Raw genomic sequence first — 18,712 nt, 5'->3', positions numbered from 1 at the left:
TTAAACAGCCACTTATTATAAAAGTGTTGATGATGTTGTAATTTGATGATCATTATTTGTTCCAATATGATTATATATCAATCATATCATGCAAGTCAATAGCATATGGTAAGTGATACTTCAATGATCAAAGGCATGTGTAAATGGCAAACAAGGTTTGCTGGCCATGGCCTACCACCCCTTATTAAAGCTAATGGTACAAGTTCTACATCAAATGCTTTTGAAATGACATCTTAAACACCACAATAGTCAAAACCTGTAATTCAAATTCATAAATAATTTACAGCATTCGAGTCGATATATGTTATCAAGATTCAAAATGATAATCAAAACCGGAATCTTTTCTTGAAAAAAAGTATGCAGGCATGCAGCTTTGTAAAGCAAATCAAAATTCCAAAAATGAGGTTTCAAGAAACATGAATGATGCATATGAAGCAGAAGGTGTTTTGTTATAAAGATTAGTGAGATATAAAAGCTATTCTAGACATGAAACCTCTAGAATTAAGGAATCAAAACCATGAAGCAAATAAAATAAAAACATAAGAATGAACAAATACATCAACATGTGCTCAAGAATGACATCAAGATTCAGGCCCAGAAGAAAAAGACAGTATCTTTTTTAACCATTTCTTGCTGCACCTGAATGATCTCACATTTTAAACCATAAAACACAAACCAACTTATAGGTTATTATTATTCTTCATCTTCCACAACAGTCGAAAGCCCGACTTCAATATCGAAATCTGGATTCAAGAACTTGGCAACAAAAGCCCATAGTGTATAAACATCACTAAAGTTGGTCAAAAATCCCAAAGAAGCAGTCACCACTTCAACCCTAATAAACCCACTTATCCCATTATGCCCTCCGTTCTCCATCGGCGTGCAAAGTGTCGTATCTTCACGTTTTGGGGCCCCACGGTGCGGCTTCGCGCTATCCAAGATCCGTATATGACTAAGTATCCCGACACCAAGTGAAATCCCACTTGCTTCTGCCAATTTCTGAACGGTTTCTGGGTTGATTAAACCTTTTTTTCGGTCTCTAACATTAAACGCCACCGATGCACCCCGTTCGTATTTAATCTTCGGCCCGTATATGTGAACCAGTGGCACACTTTCTTGCCAGTCTGACCCGGGTATACGCAACTGAAGCAGTGATGTCACGAGCCAGTTGACCAAAAACCGTAACCGCAGAGTTGTCTTATTCAGACCCAACATGTTTACATGATCAAGATGCTTGCATGTGATCTCGGGTTCCCTTCTGCTCGATTCTTGAACTTCATCGTAATCTCCATCACTAACATAATCATCATCTTCAACATTTGCAGCTAAAAGATCTTCACTTTTATTATGTTCTTGTAAAGTAAATGACACCCGTCTTCCTTTACTTCCCGGATCTTGCTCGATTTCATCGACCCCGAATAGCCGTCGACTACCCGGAAATCGATTCCCTTCTCTCCGTCCCAATAACCGAAACTCCCCTTCGGTTTCCCGTCTTATCGCACTTTCTTTAACCTGAGAAGTGATTTTCGAGCCCGACCCATTTTCCCATTGGCCCGTATCGGTTTCGGTCTCTTCTTCGATCTCATGAAATTTGTGATGATTTGGAGTATTGTTAGTTGCTTCCATAAAATGATCTTCTTGCGGGTCTTCTTTAATCCGGTCCAATTCTTGAGAAACCGACATAACAGCTGCATCAAACGACAACATTCGGGCCTCGTGATCGTATACTGGACTATTAGCAATCTTTGAAGTCGGTTTAGGAGACGATATTTGTTTGTTTTTGTTCCGACCCGTGAACCAAAACGGTGGCAGGGGAGACGTTGAAGCCCTATCAGGCTTATTTTTCACCTGACCGCTATAATCAGACCCTATTGGGCTCTGCCCAAGATCAATCCATAACGAATTATCAGACGACTCGTCTTCACTAAAAACCGGGCTTTTCATCACCTCACCAACCGAAAACGTTTCACTTTCTTCATGCTCCATTTCAGTATCAAACACTTCTCTCACTTGAGCCGAAGTATACGCGCCGGAAAACGCGGGTAACTGCGGGCCAGGCCGACTTTCCGACACAACATCAGCATTCCCCCCAATTTCATCGTCTTCAATCCCAGCCAGGCCCGGGATCCCATCAACTGAATCACTTAAATATAAAGGAAAAACCGGGCTGATCTTAACCATACCTGATCCAGCATGGCCCGATTGATTTTGAAGACTTCTTATCACCGATTTCTTGATGAGAAGACACCCGAATCCAGTCGGGTCATACCCGAAAACCCGGTAAAACGACGTGATGATGAAATCAGGTCGAAAAAGTGACAACCCGAGTGAATCCATGTCTTTCGGGCCCAACGCCCCTGCATCAAGCAGCACGTGCCAGTTGTTTTGTTGAGCTAAAGCCATCCACTGATAAGAATACTTAGCACCCGTAACTCGCGATTGAACCGGGAACACAAAAAGGCCCGTTGCAGAATCTTTTTTCTTTTTCTTTTTGCTTGAAATTTGTTTTCTTAAATCAGTTGAACAGAGTTTAAGTGTAGGCCATTTGAACCATGCACTTTGAACTTTAGCACCCTTTTCTTTAGCACTCTGAGCCATCCAATTAACCGACTGGCTCTCGTGGTCAAACATGGTCAACAGTTTCTTGTTAGTATGAAAAGGGTATGATTCTGCTAGCAGTTTGAAAGCAGAGCCTCTGCTGACAGTGAACACAAGCCCGTATTCGTTCTCGGGGATGTTCAAATAATCCATAATCCGAGTCTTGATATCATGTTCCACAGTTCCTTTCTCAGCACCACCATAAAGAGCATGATTACTCAAATGAGCAGTTATTTCAGATAAAGTAAACGTAGACGACTCCCAGTAATGGACCGTTTGCAGAAACGAAAACAACCCGAATCCACAATAATCAAGACAAACCTTTGGACCAGCATCAGACAGATGGGAATAATCATCTGACCTCAAATGATCAATCTTTTCTGAAGACTGGTACTTTGGGTACATTGTGAGGAACTTGGAGAACGACTGGTGGAGATCGGGGATCGAATCTTCGGTTTCAAACGTTCGGTCGGCTGCAAGCGCGGTTGCTCTGAGGAACTCCTTTTGTGTTTCGAGTCTCGCGAGAGATCGAGATCTTCCCAAGGCCTCATCTTGATTGTTGACTAAAGCTTCTGACTCAATATCTTGAGATTTGATAAGTGACCCATCTTCAGAAGCTTCTTCCAAAGCTTCTCTAAGCTTGTGTTCTTGCAATCTTCTTAACACTGATGGGTTTTTCTTGAGGTTATTATTATTATTATTATTATTATTATTATCATCTGGTGCATAAGGGTTTTCAGACCCATTTTTCTTTCTTCCTTTTTTGTCCAAGATTAAAGAAGCACAGTGGGAAATTGGTTTCCATAGTGAAAGATGCATCAAAACAGCTTATGGGTTTATGCTCATATGCTAATTAAACTGACCCAAGAAACTGATAACCAACAGATTAAAGTGTTGGTTGGGTTATTAACACAAAAAGTCAAACCCTAATTCCCCTCAAAAAGCAAAAAAGGAATCAACTTTATAACATTCCAAAACCAGTCAGTTTTGTGTTAAATAATCCAAATCAAATCCAGAGGAAGAACCCAAACACAAAAGATGAAATCTTGAAATTTGGGGAAAAACAAGAAAAGTCAATGCAGCAGTCACGCCCAAAAACCCCTTTGAATCAAGATTCAAGAAACCCACAAAGAGAATTGAAACCCTAGATCCAGAAAGAATTAAAAAGGGTCAAAGGGGTTAAAAAATAAAAAACCCAAATTTGAAAATCAAGAAATAATATTGAAAAAAGGCCCAATTTTTATGAATCGTGAGTGTTGAAGATGAGAGTGAGACTCAATAAAAACATACCTCTATGATTGTTGATGTGTGTGTAATTGTGTGTGTGTGTGTGTGTGTGTGTGTGTTATTGACTGTTTCTGTTCCTGAGGCTGAAGCTATTAAACCAGCAAGTGGTGTGAGTCATGGCTTGTTTTTTTAACGAACACCCTACTTACTCTGTTATTGTCCCATTTAATTTTTTACTTTTTAACATCATTGCTTTACTTAATTAAATGCCAAAACTTTATGAATAAAAGTCAATTGGAATGTTGAAAAAAGATGTTGATAACTTTTTAAATTAAAGTCCACTCTCTGTTGAGATTATGTCACTAAATTTTTTGAATTAGTATAATGGTTAAAAACTTTATTTTACTCATTTTTATAAGTTTACATCCTAGAAAAATATTGTGCGTTTAAAAGAAAAGGCAATTATTAGGTTTAACAATATTATATAATGTTACTTGTATGTGAAATGAAGAAAGTTTGCAAGTAAACAAACCGGTATTAAGATACTTATCTGATTAAATATTTTTCACGAGTTTTGAACAAAGAAAAATAAAAGATAATACTTGTAAATAATATGTTGAAGTTAGTAAAACTTAGCGTTATTAAAAATTATAGAGTAATCATAACTGTAATTTAGTTTTTGATACACCAATTTGTATTATTACCACTCAAGACTATAAATGAATATAACTTAATACTCGTGAACCCTATGGATATGGATACAAGTAACGGAGTTAGACAAGATTTATAATCAAGTTTAATCTTATGTTATTAGTACATGTCTTGCTATCATTTCTAGTCTCACAATTAAAAAATATATAATTCTCATCCCGCATAATAAAATTGTTTTTCAAAGGATTAAGATAAAAATATATACATTTTGTATTATAATTATAGTTTCAATTGACCTGTAAATCATTACTAGTGAGTTATTATAACTAGCCACCAAAGAAAAAGGTTACTTGTTATTGTTATGTAATATTTTTAACATATTGCAATTTAGTGTAATCTTGCATGTATCATAAATCATAATAGATTAATAGATCATAGCCCACACTTTCAATCTTGGGTTACTTTATGGACAAACTTGTTTTAATAAATTTGTTATTTATTTCATCAGTCATCTAACCAATATCGTAAATCATAGGAATGATAATTGATAACTATATATAATGATGAAATAATTAAATCAAATTATATCCACTTCAATATCATATATATATATTTGACAATTCAAAAAAGATGATTCATGGCATGCATAATGGAATTTTTTTATGTAATTATTATTGGTATCATCTCTCACATGCTGTGCTACAGTGATATGGTTCAAAGTCAAATATTAGCTGGCTAATAAAAGCTATTTTCTGTCCACTCCTCAGAGAACTCAACCTCATCCTATGCATATTTACGGTTTTTTTCATACATACAAATCTATAGGTATAGTGTTGTGGTTTTGTTGAGTTTAAATTCTTGCAATTGCAATTGTAATATCTACACGTTACATTAGGGGATTTTTTTGCCTATGGTGGATTTTTTTTCGAAAGTATTATGAGTGTCAGTGATCAAAATAGCCGTTTAAAAAATAATATAGAGTTTTAAGTATTTAAGTGTGGTGAAATTTGATGTTTAAAAACATTTTATACATAATGTTGGATTAAATTTTGATATTTTTGTATTTACATGTATAAGATGGGAAAGGCCACTTTTATTAACTTTTATCAAGTTTCTCTCTTTTTAATATGTTTATAGGTTTTTTATTCATTAGTGTATGTAATATAAAAAAAGTATCGGTGGAATGATCGATATTTCAAAAGTCATCCAACTCGCATCCATCATACACCGCCAGTGTTTCAAAAATCGTCCAACCCACATCCAATACTTACGAGTGTGGGTATTTGAATATATAACGTAGGTATTGAATTTGGTTGGATGATTTTTTAAAATATTGACGGCGTTATGATGTCAAACGACTTGTTGGTGTCCAACGTGATGCTATGTTGAAAGAAGTCGAGCGAACGACAGTTTGTAGATAGAAAATAATATTCTACCACGATTTATAATCTGAAAAGTATTACTTACTCTCACGTGGATGGCACGTGGCCATTTTTCATTAAGACGGACAATAGCGTTTGGAGCTAAGACCATGTGTAGTCGTAAAGCTCCACATCCAGGGGTTATGCACCACGTGACGCCCAGTCAGAGTTATGGTTTTGTACAAAAAACAAGTGTAGTCATAAAGCCTCCATAACTTGGAGGAGGCGGTGTTTCCAGAGTTATACACTTGTTTTTTGGTGCCATTCTCAGCGTTTTATATACAACGCTTGCAAAAATGAAATCAACATAACGCAGGGGGGGGCGGTGTACCCCCCGCGTTTTGGTTCACAGCGCTGATGGCAAAGCCACCACTACGGGTGGTCTAAATGTGCAACCCGCTTGCAAATGTTAGATTAAGTTTGTAATTTTTCATTTCCAAGAATCAGCAATTACCCTTTGTATAATTTGAACAATTTATCAAGCTTAATCCAATAAAAGCTTATAGAATTTTATCAAATAACGAAGTTCCTAGTAATAGGGAAAGAAAACTCATATTTTCTCATTTATTCTTATACTGACTGCAGCGCGGCGCATGTGATTTGTCCGTCACTAACTTGACACACACTAGGTGGTAGGGATGAGCAAATTCGATACTGGTATCGATTGGTACCGGTATTTCCGAATTTTTTAACCTTCAATACCGGTATCGTCCGGTATTAGTACCGAACTGAAAATTTCGGCACCGGTATCCAAAATTTGCGATTTTCGAAACCGGGATTGGTCTGTACCGATACGGTACCGATCTCATCCCTACTAGGTGGGTTGTGATGGGGCAGCAACGCACGTAGGCGGCCGAACCTAGCCACAAATAGGGATCGCGGGCGCGAGGGGGGGGGGGGGTTTCTATTAAGTTTTTTTTAAAACTAAATATAACAAAATAAAATTAAGTTAAAGAGTACATAAATGAAATATAAAGTACAATCAAAGATTGTTTTAAATCAATGCTGTAAAAGTAGGTTTACAAGGTCGGGTATTCTCTGGGTACTCGCTACAAGGTCTATCGCCAAAGCGAGTTTCTTTTACTCTGCCTAGTTATTAACAATCGATCAAAGGTAGTCAACCTCAGCCAGAATCACATCTAGTGTGTGAACTTGAATAGATTCCGACTTTAAAAAATTCCAAAAATTAATTTTTTTTATATTTACCATATCCGAGCACACCCAACTCCCCAGTCGACCGAAGATCCACTAAAGACTTTTGCAACCTTGCTTTAAATACAATAAAACCACATAAACTAAGAATAAACGATTACATGAATAATAAAAAAAACAAAAATAAAATTTAAGATTTCTTTTTCTTTTTGAACAACTAATTATTCTTTCATTTTTCACCCATGTCTCAAGTGAGACTAAAACTCACTACATGAATAATAAAAAAATAAAATTAAGATCACTGAACTTTTTTTTTTCACTTTTCACCAATGTTTCAAATGAGATTAGAACCCACAACTATTTGGTTATAAATAACTAGGTTAAATACCCGTGTATACACGGGTTGTGTAAACAATATTATCAAAATAACAAAACAATGTGAAATACTTGTACTAATTTGATATTAAATGAATGAATATGTATTACAACGTTGAATAAAAAAAAAGAAAGAAAACTATGTGGTAAATTTTCATTAATCTTTAAAAATTTCTTCATATAAAACAGTTGTAGTTACCCTCTTTATCTAAAAATGACTTAAAATCTCTAAAACTTTCGTTGTATATAATGTTCAAATTTATTTAATTAGCTTTTCTTACTAATAACACACAATTGTTACTAAAAGCATAAATCATTTAGTACTAATATTAATTTAGGGGGTGTTTGGGAATCTTTATTTACCCCCTTATAACTTATTTAAGGCATAAGTTATAAGTTACAAACTTGTAACTTATACCTTATACACTCACAAAACCTAACTTTTCTAAACACCTTATAACTTATAACACATAAGTTATAAGCTATAAGTAGCTAAAATAAGGAATTCCATACACCCCCTTAATATAGGGACTTATATTTTTAAGAAGAATAGTGTTTATTACAAAAGATTGATACAACTCATACAAATACTTAAATAAACAATACACAAAGTTTAAATAAATATATAATATTATAAAGCAATATAAATTAATATCTGGGTTCATTTAATATATATATATATATATATATATATGCATAACACTGGATACTAAGGGGTGTTTGGGTAACCTTCTAAAACTTGTTTATTTGCTATTTGTTTGTTGAAAAGCAAAAAGTGTTTGGAAAAGCTCCTCCAAAAGCTTCAAAATAGAGTTTTTAAGTGATTTTTGCTTTTCAAAAAAGCAAATCTTAGCTTACTCAAACACCCCACAAAAGTTTAAAACAATGTTAATCCACAAAAACTGAAAAGGTATTTTAAAACATAAAAATATTATTTTAAATATAGAAAACAACTTCACTTTTTTAAAGCAACCAAACATCCCAAACAACATGAAACCATTATAAGTTTTGGATAAAGACCATAAGATATTTTGGTCATATTCACTTGTATTTTTCCTGAAAGGTATTTATCTAGATTTGATTCACATGAACATATGATACCGCATGACCGACAATGAAAATTACCGTTGTTGGATGGTTGTCCAAAACATAACATTTAAACATTTATTTTTTATGTGAAATAAACCAATTTTAATAAAAAAAAATATGATAGTAAGATTATATAAAAATTAGTTTCTATGTTTTTTAGCATGTTGTTATAATTATTGTTATTATTATTATTATTATTATTTTGTTTGGAATATAATAGAAGTTATAATTATAGTCAGAAAGTGAGATTTTATAAATCATGAATGTTTATAAGAATTAAAGTGTTAAATGTAGTTTATAGTTTAAATTAAAGATACGATTAAGTACAAAATTGAAAGTATTCACTTTTTAATATAAAAATATTAAGACTATTATTTTGTATAAGTCATTAAATTGGAAAAAAACAATGGAATGTTATATTAAACTTTGTAAAATATATATTGTAAAAGGATATTAATAGGAAACATTTCTCCTTGTTAAAAATAAATTTCATGGGAAAAATCAAGTTAGAATTATTGTCTTTTGATATTAGATAAATGGATAAATTATGGAAGGTTTTAATTATTTATTTTAATAAAATAATTAAGAACTGAAGATGAAAAGATAGTGGTGCCACTTGGCAACATATTAGGCCAATTAGGGAATATGTGATTGAACAATCATTTTTGTTTATTATAATAGTAGGTACATCTTTGTCATTAGACCAATCTAATGGTTGTAATTAAAGATTAAATAAATGAAATAGATTTCATAATTAAAAAACATAAAAAATAAAGATCATATTAAATCATATAAAATTTACATAAAATAGAATTCAGTATTACATAAATTACTAAAACACAATTAAATTAAAACGGGTAACCCGAATTCGTTTCATGTCATACTCCCTTTCCCATTGATCATTTGGTTCGATATTGTCTTCTACTAGCTCATTGTCATCGTACCCGAATAGTTTTTCCATCGACAGTTGTTATACATTCGATCATACAGTTCCAATAGGTTGTCAAAACAATCCGGCTTCAACTTCGTTTCCCGAGGGTTTTGGTTGTTGTATAGCCATAGGAGAGTCTGAATGTTGCATAACCGGGGGAGAGTTTGGTTCTTGCTCGTTACGGGGAAAGAATTTATCAAAAGCCACATTCCAATTGAAGCTATCATCGTCGCCCCACAAACCTTCATCGTTAGGAGGGCTTGGTTCTTCAACATGTGTATAAGATATGAGTCAACTATGTATAAACTGAATACAAATACTCTTAACACAATACAACGAGTCAACTATGCAATTTGCAAAATAAGATATGATCAAACTTGTTAATAACTTAACTATAGGTTTCCTTTATAGAAGGTTTGATTTTTTTTTATTAAAAAAACACAATGAAATTGTTGATAAAGAACACTCAAAACAAAAGTAAAATTACATCCAAAGCAAAGTCAATTGCATCTCTTTAAAGCAAAAGAAAATAGTATGTATACAAATACATAGTGAACCATATCATATTATGTTTTAAACTTTAAACACCATGAACAAAGCTTCTAAACTAACTCTCAACCCTAACCAAGCAAGCCCCAATTTCACTTCACAAATACAAACAAATGCACCTAGATCATGTTCCAAACCGATCCGACTCGTGCCCAAAACAGGTCGTTTCCTATGCACAAATCTTAGCATCCGCGCTCTTCATTTTCATCTTCAACGACAGTCGTGAGTCCACATTCTCTAATAAAAGACGGATTAAGGAACCGTGCGATAAAGACCCATAGTTTATACACATCATCAAAGTTAGTCAAGAAGCCTAAAGAAGCAGTCACAACCTCAGCTCTCACCAGCCCACCATCCATTGGTCTACATAGTGTTGTATCAACAAGATCCATCATCCCATTGTTCTGCATAATCTTCACATGACTAAGAATCCCGACACCGACAGAAATCCCGTTCGTTTCCGCTAACTTTTGCACAATTTCAGGACTGAATAAACCGCGGTTTCTGTTCCTAACATTAAACGCCACACACGCACCCCTTTCATATTTTATCTTGGGCCCGTAAATGTGAACAAGCGGGACCGAACCGTTTGAGCCCGGTAACCTTAACTGAAGCAACGAAGTCACTAGCCAGTTGACCAAAAACCGCAACCGGAGTGTCGTTTTGTTGAGACCCAACATGTTTATGTGGTCAATATGCCTGCATGATATCTCAGGCTCCCTTCTATCTGATTCTAACTCTTCACAATCATCTTCTTCCATGTGTTGTGAAAATGAAAAATCTTCATTTACTTCAAAACCGAACGATACGCGTTTATTTTCTTCCCGTCCCCCAAGTAATCTGAAATCGCCTTCGGTTTCTCTTTGTAAAACCGCGCTCTCATTTCCATTTGATGTGTTTACTTCACATTCCTCGATCTCCTGACTCGCAACATTCTCATTTTCTCGGGTTTCTTTATCGACAATCTTGTCTGCGTTTTTTAAAGACGAGGCTTTGGATAAATGGGATTGTGAGTCAACCGGGCTCGGGCCTAAATTAATCCATAACGAGTTATCAGACGACTCGTCTTCACTAAAAACCGGGCTTTTCATAACCTCCCCAACCGAAAAGCTACTCGTTTCTTCAAATATCGAGCTACCACCGTCTTTATCTGACCCGTTACCATGATCTGTTTTGGTGTCAAACACATCCCTCACTTGAGAAGCAGTGAACACACCCGAAAAGGCCGGTAACTGCGCTCCGGGTTGACTTTGACTTTCAGTCAACCCGTCTCGTTTCCCACTAACTTCAACATCATCAATCCCAGATACTGGGATTCCATCGATCGAATCACCCGAGTAAAGAGGAAAAACCGGGCTGATTTTGACAATACCCAAGCCCGCATGACCCGATTGGTTATGAAGGGCTCCAATCACTGACTTCTTAATAAGAAGACACCCGAATCCAGTCGGGTCAAACCCAAAAACCCGGTAAAAAGACGTGATGATGAAATCTGGCCGAAAAAGTGACAACCCGAGCGAATCCATGTCTTTCGGGCCCAACGCCCCTGCATCAAGCAACACATGCCAGTTGTTTTGCTGAGCCATAGCCATCCACTGATACGAATACTTAGCACCCGTAACTCTAGACTGAACCGGAAACACAAAAAGCCCGGTTGCAGAATCTTTCTTCCTCTTTTTCTTATTCGAAATCATCTTCTTAAGATGGGTCGAACACGGGTTCAATGTAGGCCACTTGAACCATGCACTATGAACCTTCGCCCCCTTCTGTTTCGCACTCTGAGCCAGCCAGTTAACCGACTGGCTCTCGTGGTCGAACATGGTCAACAGTTTCTTGTTAGAATGAAAAGGGTATGATTCTGCTAGCAGTTTGAAAGCAGAACCTCTGGTAACAGTGAACACAAGCCCGTATTCGTTCTCGGGTATGTTTAAATAATCCATAATCCTAGTTTTAATATCATGTTCAACTGTGCCTATATCTCCACCACCATAAAGAGCATGATTACTCAAATTTGCAGTTATCTCAGACAACCCAATAGTTGAACTCTCCCAGTAATTAACAGTTTGCAGAAATGAAAACAACCCAAATCCACAGTAATCAAGACATACCTTTGCAACAGTTTCTTCATCATCCAAGTGTGAATACTCATCAACTCTCAACTGGTCAATCTTTTCAGAAGACTTGTACTTTGGGTACATTTTAATAAACTTTGAGAAAGACTCATGGAAACCAGGTATGGAGTCTTGAACCTCAAAGATCCTATCAGCAGCAAGAGATGTGGCTTTCAAGAACTCCTTTTGAGCTTGTAACCTTACAAGTGATCTTGATCTTCCCAAGGTTTTGTCTTGAACATCAATGGAGTCTTCTTCAGAGTCCATGTCTTGGGATTTGATTAAACAGCCATCTTCAGAAGCTTGTTCAAGAGCTTCTTTGAGTATGTTTTCTTTGACTTCTTGGTTATGATGAGACCCATGCCTTGTGTTTCTGTTGTTTTTATCAGAAACTAGAAAAGAACAGTGGGAGAGGATGGGCTTCCAGAGTGAAATATGCATCAAATAATCTTGAAACTTGATGATAATGATAATGAAAATTGAATCTTTGAATGATGGATGATTGGTAACACAAAAAAGAAAGATGGGTTTGTGTGTTTTTGTTTGTTTGTTTGTGTTTTAATGTTTAATGTTTATTATCACATTGAAAAAGCAGAAAAAATGTTAAAAGACTGAAAGCCTAGAATGCAAAAAAGCAAAAGTTGGGAATTACTTTGAAGGATTTTAAGAATCAAAACTCCTTTGATTCAAACTTAAAATGAGGAGGGAAATTAGACAAAAGAGTTGGCTTTTAAACAAGGAATAATAAGTTCAAAAAACAACAAGAACACACAGTCAGGAAAGAGTGAAGATGACTCTAGTTGCAAACTAACTGGCCACTTTAAAGTTTAATCTTCAACGGGTGTCTTGAAACCAAATTTAATACAGAACCTTTCACCATAAATCTTTGCATTTAATATTGGAGGTGAGTGGGACAACTAATATAGTTCAAATATTATTGATTATTATTCAACTTTTACTTGTACACAAACAGGGACTGTTTCTTTGGTTTTCTTTAATATTAAATCTTCATTTTTTTTAGGCATCGATTATTCAAACACTCTTTAATATTATTCATACACCTTTTTAACACACATCTATCTTTTATACACACCCTATAAAGGGTATATGAATAACACATCTCTTTTTTTATTCGTTAAACTTAACTATAATTTAATAATAATGTGTAATGTATGTGTTTTAAAAAACGTATTAGAAAAATATGTTCATATTTCTACAACATGTCAGGAGAAAAAAATATTTAGCAGTTGTTTAAGGTTCTAAAAAAGTTGACTTGTCCTCAACTAGAAAGTAAAAAACCAATTTGTATGGAAAATGACATCCTAACTAATTATATAAATGGGTAGTTAGGGTGTTAAATGGGAGGTCAGTGGTACAAATATTATACTGTATAAATATTTAGTCGTTCAAAAAGAAAACAAATTATATAAATGAAAAGAAAATTCATTTATGTTTAGTGTTGTGATACATTAAAGTTTTGAAGTTTGTTTTTTTTCTTTCATAATTTTTAACTAAGAATTTAAAGTTGAGCTCTATATGTATAATTACAAGTTATATTTTTATGACAATAACAAATTTTTAATTAGGGTATTTGTTTTTCAGAAAAGAACTTGTTGATCTTTTTTGTCTACTCCGTGCAAATGTTGAGGTATACAAATTGTTTGTTTTGAAATATATTTTATTAAAAAATGTTTGTGCGTCCTCTTTTTAATGTAGACATGGACCAACCACTTTTTAAAGTTTTCCACCCTCTTCTCATATCTCAAACCCAAAAAATATTTTCTTCTTCTTCTTTAGAATTTAATTGAAAAGTTCTTGCGTTTCGGTTTATTTTAGCAATTTTTAAAAATAAGCAGTATTCTTTATGCAGACTTCAGATGTTTAGTCTGCTTCTTCTATTTTAGATGTCTGCATATATTTTACCTATGAAAAAACAAACAGAACCTAAGTATTCTAGTATGTGTTTTATATTATACATACATACGTCTATTATTATTATCATTTTATAATGTCTTCGAAGGTAATTTATATTTTTTGATATGTTTATTGACTTTGATATATTAAAGTTTTACTTGATTTGTTTAACCAAAAAAAAAGTAGATACGTTGAATTTTATGAAATTTGTCATTTCTTCATCTATGTCTTCGTAAGTTTTAATAATTTAACTCTTTTCGTAAATAAAACACTAGTATAATCCAGTCAGGTGTAATTATTTAGTATTTACTATAGAACCAAACCATAAAAGTTTTTTTTAGTTTGACCAAGTATAGTCGGCAGCATATCAAAGTTTTTTCACTTTGGCGTTAAATTGGTTTCGACTTAAACATACCGTCTTTATTAGGTTGGTTCCATATTTATTGAACCAAACCATAAAAGTACCAGGAAATGAAAGCAACCACACTTTGACTTGTTTCACTATTTTCTGGACAAGAACACATATGGTTATACAAAGTCATAAATAATGTGACAACCCGGGATAATCACTATGCATTTGTTTTTCTAGGTTTATATTTAATGTCATAACATGACTATTCAAATATATTATTATTATTATTGTTATTATTTTCCATTTATATACGTATATGTAAATATTAAATTTGTGTGTATTTGATTAGATGAATGTAGAGTTACACCCTTGCCTTAGACCAAAGTCTCTCCACTGATCATCTTTCAACGCATCCCAATATTTCTTTGATAAACCTGAACGTAAAATTCTCCACCCCTGGAGCTTTATCTCCACCACAAGCCCACACCGCTTTAATCTCAATAGGTCTTTACATTATCCTCGAAACTGTTACTTAAAATTGGTTGTTTTATATACACACAGATCGACTCATGTACAAATTTTTGCCTAAAAACAATGGAGAGGCCGCATGCACATGAGTTTTATAGGAAAGGATGGATAATTGTGTCTATTTGCAAAGCATATTTTTGACACCCATATTAGCACCATAATCATAACAAAAACCCACTTTTTTTATAATCACAATGTCATTTCAGACCTTAACACACAATAAAACTGTGTAATTTCATTTGTCACAAACCCACTTCGTTTAAAATGAGATAACAAGTGTAAATGACATAATACCATGGTTATATTAATCTCACAATGTGGTAGAACTAATATATTGAAAAAAGTAACACAACCGACAAAGTCTTTAATTAATTAAAAAAGTGCTGTCACACTAATCTCAACCATTAAATTAACTTGATCAAAAACAGAATCCGTTTTGTATTTGATCACTCTAAACATGCATATATGTATGACTGTATGAGTGTGAGAGAAAGAAATAGAGGGGTTGAATTTGTTTGTAGTGCGTATGCTATGTCGTTTATCAAGATTAGTGTCTTGTTATTTACAGCTTTGATATTGTTTTAATCTATGATCATATAATTTCTAAAAAAGAACATGTATTGGTTTGATCTATATTACTTTTACGGAGTAATGTTATAATAATATTTTGGCAAACCAAGATATATAAATGTGAGCATTTCTATACATCTTTTTCGGGTGTGTTGGATTTTCTTTATTTTTGGAAGACGAGTTATTGAAAAGAGGGGAAAACATATGCGTAACAAAAACCTATAAACATTGTTCGATAAACATAAATCGGTGGACTAGTCGTATAAAATATCATTATTAATAAAGTTTATAAAAATCTTCTGGTAACGATGACGCTACACATTGACTCGTAGGAAAAAATTATTCATAATCATAATTTAGTTCTTTTGAATTTTGACTAGTTAACCACCAAGCCTAATAATATAGAAGGAACATGAAGAGGTAGGTTCCAGCAGAGCCCAGTTGGACCCGCAAGACTCACCTCAAAGAGGGATGTCTGCGAAGTTGAACCCGCAAGACTCACCTTCAACAGGGACGTTTGCGCAAAGGCTAAACTCGCAACTCACCTTGAAAAGAGACGTCTGCGCAGAAACCAACTGGATCCGCAGGACCCACCATGCTCAGAGACGTGACGTCCTTACGCGCAGTACGCAAGCTGTTCCCGCAGGAAAAGCCTCCCAATGGTCGACGTACTCCGCCTGTTCCCGCAGCAACAGATACTAGCCATCAGGGAAGGCTACCCGCGCAGCAAGGCTACACGCACAAGGCACTTAACTCTTAAATAATTCAGTAATGTCACCTGAAGAAGGAGTGAGCAAGCCGGGAATACTCCCGCCCAAAGCCGGGAAAACTCCCGCCCAAATGAGCCAGTCCGTACGCTACTGGAGGATCTTTGGTACTGTACCTGACGAGGTATGGACAAAAGATCTGACCAAAGCTGCGACAGCTCACTGACAACAGTACAACGAGCAGCATGCTCTATTACTTAATGTCACTATCAGCCGCTGCCTACTCACCAACCTGTCGTAGCACGTGCATAGCCTGCAGTTGGTGGAAAAGGAATAGTACACAGCCGGCCTGGTCACTATCAGCCGCTGCCTACCCACCAACCACCAGCATGACATGTGCGTAGCCCACAGTTGGCAGAACAGGAATACTATTCAGCCGGCTGTACCTTCTTGGAAACCTACCTTCGGCTATAAATACTCCAACACCTTGGAACGGTATCATCATCTTCTCTCTAGCTACTTCTCTTAATATACACTTATATTCAAGAGCAATCTAGTCTGATTCTCACGCCGGAGGGTGGTCACAAGGAGGTACCCCCCCTTCTCAGTGACGAGCTCACGGTCTGTTTTGCAGGTCATCAGAAGAATAACCATCTTGCCGGACATAACCCTCGTGGGAAACATCTATTTAACCCCCAGATTATCCGTAATCTGCCCGGGGTCTTTTAGTGTTTCTTCATTGGCGCCATCCGTGCATAAAAGCTATAACTTGAATCTTTCAGTTTTTTTTCAAAACTTCTGGAAAGATGGTTAACGTTACTCCGGTCCCAAGGCCAGGGAGTAACCAAGAAACCCCGGTAACCACAACCCCAGCTACTAAGGGGAACACCGGCGAGTACACACGTTTTACGAACACTACCCCGGTTACCGAAGCCGGGGCAAGTGCAGTAAATTTTACGAACATTACCCCGGCTACCCAAGCCGGGCAAGTGCAGTAAACAATCATCCCCTGGGATTCATTAATACCCAGGCGGAAAGACAACAGACGAGGCTCCCCCGCCAAACACTTGAACAAGTTAAAGCGTGGGCGGAAGCACGTCAGAAGGAATTCCAAGCTGAGTTGGATGAACGCTTACGTTCACTCCAACAGGCTGATGAATTCGGAAGCACTCGACAACAGCTCAACATGAGCAGTGAGTGCGAGTATTCGGACGATGATCGGGAGGAATCCGACACCGACGCAAACCCTCGCCATAGGGCGAAAGGGAAGCGTAAGGAAACGGAATTCCAACCGAGAAGGAATTTTGGAGAAACTTTCAAACCAAAAAACGCGGGTAGAAACCCACGTGACTTCTCCAAAGCTTTTAGACCAACTGTTGCAAATGCGGGAACATCCAAGTTTGCAAGGGACATTGCGGAAGCAATCGCCCCAAGAAGTGCCAAACAGATGTCCAACATCGGCACTTATGATGGTATATCCGACCCAGACGATCATTTGAACAGATTCATAGCGGGGGCAACCGTCAGCAACTGGACGGAACCCACGTGGTGTTATATGTTCCAGATGACGCTGGTTGGAGCAGCCAGAGCGTGGTTCGACCGTCTACCGGTCCACCACATCTACGATTGGGCAGACTTCCAACAGAAGTTCAGCCAACACTTCAGTCAACAAAGAAAGTACACTGAAGAGCAATGGACAATCCTCAACTGCATCCGAGAGGAAGATGAGTCTTTACTAAACTTCATCACGCGCTTCAATTCAAAGAAGCTAAGTCTGGGCAGTATTAGCGAAGATCTTGTTCGCGCTGCTTTCATCCAGGGCGCGAAAGACCCAGAACTCATCCGCACCTTAACGGGTAAAGATGGCATGCCATCCACATGGGATGCCATCATGACAGCAGCTAAACGCTTCGCGGAAACGGAAAAGCAACTGGGTAGAGATCTTCCCCAGAGCACAAACCTCTACACCCAGAAAACAAGAGAAAACAACGTCCTTACCGCCCGACTAAACAAAAAGAGGAAGCTAGGTATTTGGCAGTCAAGGGTAAACTTCGACACCTCATCCGGCTCGCACCCTCGGTTAGGCGGAAAGGACAACATGCAGTCGTCGAACCGGAACTCCAGATGGACGCCACTCACCAAAAGCGTCACCGAAATATTTGACACCGAGAGGCTCCCATGGCCAAAGGCTCCAATAATCCGAGAGCGTCACAACGCTGATCAGAGCAAATTCTGTGACTTCCACAGGACAAGAGGCCACACCACCGAGGAATGCTTAGACTTGAAGGACATCGTCGAAGCATTTGTCAGAGATGGGACGCTCACGCACCTCGTGGCGTAATGAACGCTGAGCAGGCTAATGCGTGTAGAACCCCGGTTGGGGAAAAGACGGACGAAACTGCAGCTACAATGTTGGAGACTACATACTGCGTAAACAACGAGATTCCGAACCAAGTGCATATCGGCTCGATGGCACTCCCATCCAAACAACATGGAAGGGAGCTCAATTACACAGTCTGCATGTAGATCAATTCCAA

At 36.5% G+C, this 18,712-nt stretch overlaps 2 protein-coding genes across 2 annotated transcripts; both read right to left on the bottom strand.

The window, feature by feature from the left end:
* Positions 1 to 501: 501 nt before the first annotated feature.
* Positions 502 to 3,975, bottom strand: LOC143595648 (uncharacterized). Its single transcript, XM_077074616.1, has one exon. The coding sequence runs from the start codon at positions 3,415 to 3,417 to the stop codon at positions 694 to 696; it is 2,724 nt and encodes a 907-aa protein (XP_076930731.1). The 5' UTR covers positions 3,418 to 3,975; the 3' UTR covers positions 502 to 693.
* Positions 3,976 to 9,963: 5,988 nt separating this feature from the next.
* LOC143595640 (uncharacterized) lies at positions 9,964 to 12,917 on the bottom strand. The gene has a single exon (XM_077074611.1). The coding sequence runs from the start codon at positions 12,543 to 12,545 to the stop codon at positions 10,176 to 10,178; it is 2,370 nt and encodes a 789-aa protein (XP_076930726.1). The 5' UTR covers positions 12,546 to 12,917; the 3' UTR covers positions 9,964 to 10,175.
* Between the last annotated feature and the right edge of the window lie 5,795 nt (positions 12,918 to 18,712).

This window comes from Bidens hawaiensis, unplaced genomic scaffold (assembly GCF_021521415.1).
Source record: "Bidens hawaiensis isolate Kalapana, Puna unplaced genomic scaffold, B.hawaiensis_p1.1 tig00001721_1, whole genome shotgun sequence".
In the NCBI taxonomy this organism is placed as follows: domain Eukaryota; kingdom Viridiplantae; phylum Streptophyta; class Magnoliopsida; order Asterales; family Asteraceae; genus Bidens; species Bidens hawaiensis.
This window is presented reverse-complemented; position numbering and strand designations above follow the sequence as displayed.

Bases quoted from the DNA above. Each gene is read 5' to 3' on its own strand.
- LOC143595648 (XM_077074616.1), bottom strand. From the start codon at position 3,417: ATGCATCTTTCACTATGGAAACCAATTTCCCACTGTGCTTCTTTAATC.
- LOC143595640 (XM_077074611.1), bottom strand. From the start codon at position 12,545: ATGCATATTTCACTCTGGAAGCCCATCCTCTCCCACTGTTCTTTTCTA.